Source organism: Sinocyclocheilus rhinocerous, unplaced genomic scaffold (assembly GCF_001515625.1).
Source record: "Sinocyclocheilus rhinocerous isolate Xijiao unplaced genomic scaffold, SAMN03320098_v1.1 scaffold760, whole genome shotgun sequence".
NCBI lineage: Eukaryota > Metazoa > Chordata > Actinopteri > Cypriniformes > Cyprinidae > Sinocyclocheilus > Sinocyclocheilus rhinocerous.
In genome coordinates this window covers 966,521-971,354 of record NW_015667422.1, presented here as the reverse complement: position 1 = coordinate 971,354, position 4,834 = coordinate 966,521, and the positions used below count along the sequence as shown (strand labels likewise).

The following is a 4,834-nucleotide window of genomic DNA, read 5'->3' as shown; positions in this document are numbered from 1 at the left end:
CATATCATCAAAACGTCAAGGATCCCCACCCAATGACTGCAGCGAAGAATTGTATCATCTTCATCTATCCATCTTACCATAATAGTCCTTTTTCTTATTGTTCCCAGTCACGCATAAAGCAATTGTAAATTCACGACTGATTATTGGGTATTGAGGCAAGTACCACGGACATTATTGGATTAGGCCATGATCCTGGATTCTTGCTGAACCAAAAACAATTGCTGCGTCTCGCTGTGTTCTGTTCACACTGAAGGGAAGATGTTCTATGGTGCGGCTAAATGGTGCTGAATATTGGGAACATAACACCTAGTCCTATTATGCAAACTATGCATATATATGTATGTGAATGAACATGTATATACTGTATATGTTGAACTGTGGTATATACTGTATATATATATATATATATATATATATATATACACACACACACACACATACACAAAAGATAGGGGTCAGTATGATTTTTTGTTGTTGTTTGAAAGAAATTAATGCATTTCTTCAGCAAGTGACAGTAAAGACATTTTTTAAGTTGAATAGCATTTCTATATTAATTAAATGGTATTAAACTGTTTTCAACATAAGAAATATTTAGTAACACTTTAGTTTAGGGACCAATTCTGACTATTAACCAGTTGCTTAGTAGCATGCATATTACTAGCATATTGGCTGTTTATTAGTATTTACAGCTGCATCTCAATAAATTAGAATGTCGTGGAAAAGTTCATTTATTTCAGTAATAATTTATTGAGATGCACCTGTATAAAGCACATATTCTGCATGACCATATTCTACATCCCTAATCCTACCCAATACCTAAACTTAGCAACTACCTTACTAACTATTAATAAGCAGTAACCAGGAGTTTATTTAGGCAAAAGTCAAAAGTTAATAGTTAGCTAGTAGCGAGAATTGTACCTTAAAATAAAGTGTGACCAAAATATTTCCTCAGTGCCAGATTGTCATTTTAGAATAATTTCTGAAGGATCATGTGACACTTAAGACTAGAGTAATGATGCTGAAAATTCAGCTTTAATCACATGAATAAATTACATTTTAAAATAGAACATTTATTTTAAATTGTAACAATGTTTCATAATATTACTGTATTTTTGATCAAATAAATGCAGCCATGTTAAGCGTAAATACTTGTTTGAAAATCTTTCTGACCCCAACTTTTGACATTTAGTGTGTATATATATTTATAAATCTGAATATCTAAGTATTCTCTAAGTATAACTAAGAATATCTAAAAAGTGTGACAATATTAAATTACTCATGAATATTAATCAGGTATATTAATTTTAATGTTCTCCAACTGGCTGTAGTAGGATTGTGGCTTCTCAATGTTTTTTTTATTTTTTATTTTTAAGTTGATGCAACTGGAAGCTTCTTGCTGGTCTTAAATTCAGTATTTTACACAGTCTTCCACAATTTTTCTTTACACTACATCCAGGTGAAATTGACACTTACAATAGTGTGATTATTTTTCAAAAATAAAAAATATTAATTTCTAATGATTGCTATGCTTCTGTATATACTCCTGCTTTTTCCAGTGTATGTGGGTATATATTTATTAAAATATTTTAAAACAACATTAAAAAGTTCATCCCAATAAACAGCCCCAAACAGAACCATACTCCCCCCTAGTGTCATTTAGTGTTTACTACACACATGTGCTCATTAGTGCAGCGAGGGCTCAGTGGAGGGTGGAAAATGAATAAGCATGCATTAGGAGCACCCAGCATCGGCTGACTCTATAATGTGCGTAATGAGCAGCGGTGTGCTGGGCTCAGGCCTGCGCTCGCTCTGTCTGGTGCTGGGCTGATTAAACACTCTCAGCTGGGCTCAGTAAAGCTGCAGTCTCTGCTTGTCTGCTCCACAGGGAGGAAACGCCAACCTGCTGCTCCTGCTGAAGAGAAACAGCGAGGTAAGACAGAAGAGCATGCTTCTTTTAGAGTTCTGGGTGTTATCCTTCAGCACGTCTTGGGGCTGTGGATGACGTTTTTAGCTTGCGGAACTGGCAAAGAATCAAAGTGTACTAAGATTACATGTAGAGATGATAACAACTGTCTTGTAAGACATTTTGAACTTGGATAAGTCTCAGATATAATTAGTTGTAAATATTTTAATAATCAGCATATACATTTCGATGTCTTGTTGCCTGCTGTTTTGAGATCGAGACAAATGACGAATGTCTTTCTTGATGGCTTGTGTTTCCTGACAGCAGACCCTGACTAGTGTCACTCACCTTCACGACCTCCTGACCTCACTTCAGGTGTGTATTTCACAGCCGATATTATATATGCTGATGTGCCAAATCATTTTGAAAATATAAATATAAAAGAATACATCTGAACTGACATCTTAAAATACAAAAATACAGTTAAAAAAGGATACAAATGTAAAAATACTGTAAAAACTGTAATATTGTGAAATATTATTACAATTTACAAATAACCATTTTCTATTTTAATATATTGTAAGTTATTCCTGTGATGCAGAGCTGAATTTTCAGCATCATTATACTCCAGTCTTCAGTGTCACATGATCCAATATTTTAATATGCTGATTTGCTCAAGAAACATATCCTATTATTATTAATGCTGAAGACAGTTGTGCTGTTTAATATTTTTACAAAGTGCAAAAGAACAGAATTTATTTGAAAAAAATATTTTTTTTGTAACATCATAGATGTCTTTACTGTCACTTTTGATCTTTCGATATATTTATAAAAAAAAAAAAACACAAAAATGTGTATATATGTCTGTGAAAATATATATATATATATATGAATTAATATGTAAATAAATGAATGCAATGTATAGTTACAATCTTGATACTTTTTGATGTATTCCCAATAATACAGATTATAATAATAATTCAAAATAATTCAGTCAATTATGATCACATAGGTAAATCTGAATATATATTTTTGAAATTCTGCTACTTCTGCATAATAAGCTCATGCATTTTATACATGTATATGTATCTAAATAAATAGTTATAAGTCTTAACATACAAGTATCAATCCTGAGTATGTAATTGTAAATCTGAATATATATTTGTAAATCAAAGTATATAAATTGTTATTCTGAAATATTCAGATCTATCCATCCATCCATCCATCCATCCATCTATCTTACACAGTTGTGGTCAAAATTTTTCATACACTTATAAAATGCGTGTTATTTTTTATTTGGTACTGATCTGCATAAGATATTTCACATAAAAGACGTTTACATATAGTCCACAAGATAAAATAATTGTTAAATTTATAAAAATGGCCCTGTTCAAAAGTATACATACGCTTGATTCTTAATACTGTGTTGTTACCTGGACCCTGGATGATCCACAGCTTCCACAGCTGGTTTTTTTTGTGTTTTTTTAGTTGTTCATGAGTCCCTTATTTGCCACGAACAGTTAAACTGCCCACTTTTCTTCAGAAAAATCCTTCAGGTCCCACAAATTCTATGGTTTTCCAGCATCTTTTGAACCCTTTCCAACAATCACTGTATGATTTTGAGATCCATCTGAGGACAACTGAGGGACTTACAAAAAGTTCAAACGCTCACTGATGCTCCAGAAGAAAACATGACATGCATGGATGTGTTTTCTAAAGAACATATATATATATATATATATATATATATACATACTGTACATACATAATATGATTAGGAGTATATAATTAGGAATATATTTGAATATAATCATTTAATTTAGACTGTTTTCTTGTTTCTTGCCCCTCATACTATCTGTGTATATACTATGGCTTGTTCTATATGGTTACTTTATGGATTTTGTTACAGGCCGTAGTGCTGCAGCAGGACACTTTTATCGAGGACCAGCGTCAGGCCCTAAACGAGCGCACCCCGTCCCGCTCCTCCTCTCGTCCCCCCTCGCTGGTGGAGCAGGAGAAACAGCGCAGCTTGGAGCGGCACCGACAGGAGGCTGCCACTCTACAGCGCCAGCAGGCCGTCCACGCCGAAGAGAAGCGGCGCAAGGAAAAAGAGTGGGATGTGAAGGAGCAGGAGCTGACAAACCGGGAGGTGCTGCTACACGTGAGGGAGGAGGAGACGCAGAGGAGGAACAAAGAGCTGGAGGAGGTGCAGCAGGAGCTGCAGGGAAGGAAGGAGGATTATCAGAGGGATCTAGAGAGACTGAGGGACGCTCAGAGGAGGCTGGAGAGGGAGAGGGAGCAGCTGCAGAGGGAGGTGGAGAGAGTGGAGCACCTCCGTGGGGTGGAGGTGAGACTTGAACTGCACATTCAAGCAGGTTTTGTGTCTCCATATCATCTGTATATTACTTATAAGCTAAAGTAATATACAATATTAATTCACTCAGAATAGGGATACAAAGGCCGTCATCTTTCTTTACACAGTATTTTATTGAAAATTCTTTTTATTTTGGTGTTGGGTTTGGAAATGGTTTGAGAGACAGTCATTTGAGAAATTCTTAAAATTTGACTGAATAAAATGGGAAGAATTAAGAAATGTCTCATTTTAAACATTTGACTATTGGCACAGTGTCTTGTTCACATTTTATTGTGAGATAAAAAAACCTGCATGCTAGAAAATGCTACAAATTAGGGATGCAGAATGCATTGGTATCATATCAGTTATCTGACAATATTAGAGTTTTTTTTAACACTGTTAAATGTAATCATTAGACAATTTCAAAATGAATATCCAATTTTCATAATGTACATTTTGATGCTGACTAATAAACACACACACACAAAATACATTTTAGTTTTCCCCCCCTCATGTATATATACGAATATATATATATATATATATATATATGTGTGTGTGTGTGTGTGTGTGTGTGT

General features: G+C 34.4%; 1 protein-coding gene across 1 annotated transcript in view; it reads left to right on the top strand.

Annotated features, from left to right (window-relative positions):
* The window catches only part of LOC107733932 (A-kinase anchor protein 13-like), a 72,749-nt gene that overhangs the window by 66,618 nt on the left and 1,297 nt on the right, over window positions 1-4,834 (top strand). The window contains exons 33-35 of the mRNA XM_016545784.1: window positions 1,886-1,930; window positions 2,228-2,278; window positions 3,813-4,250. Of these exons, the coding sequence (XP_016401270.1) occupies window positions 1,886-1,930; window positions 2,228-2,278; window positions 3,813-4,250 (534 nt within the window). The remainder of the gene's footprint in view (window positions 1-1,885; window positions 1,931-2,227; window positions 2,279-3,812; window positions 4,251-4,834) is intronic.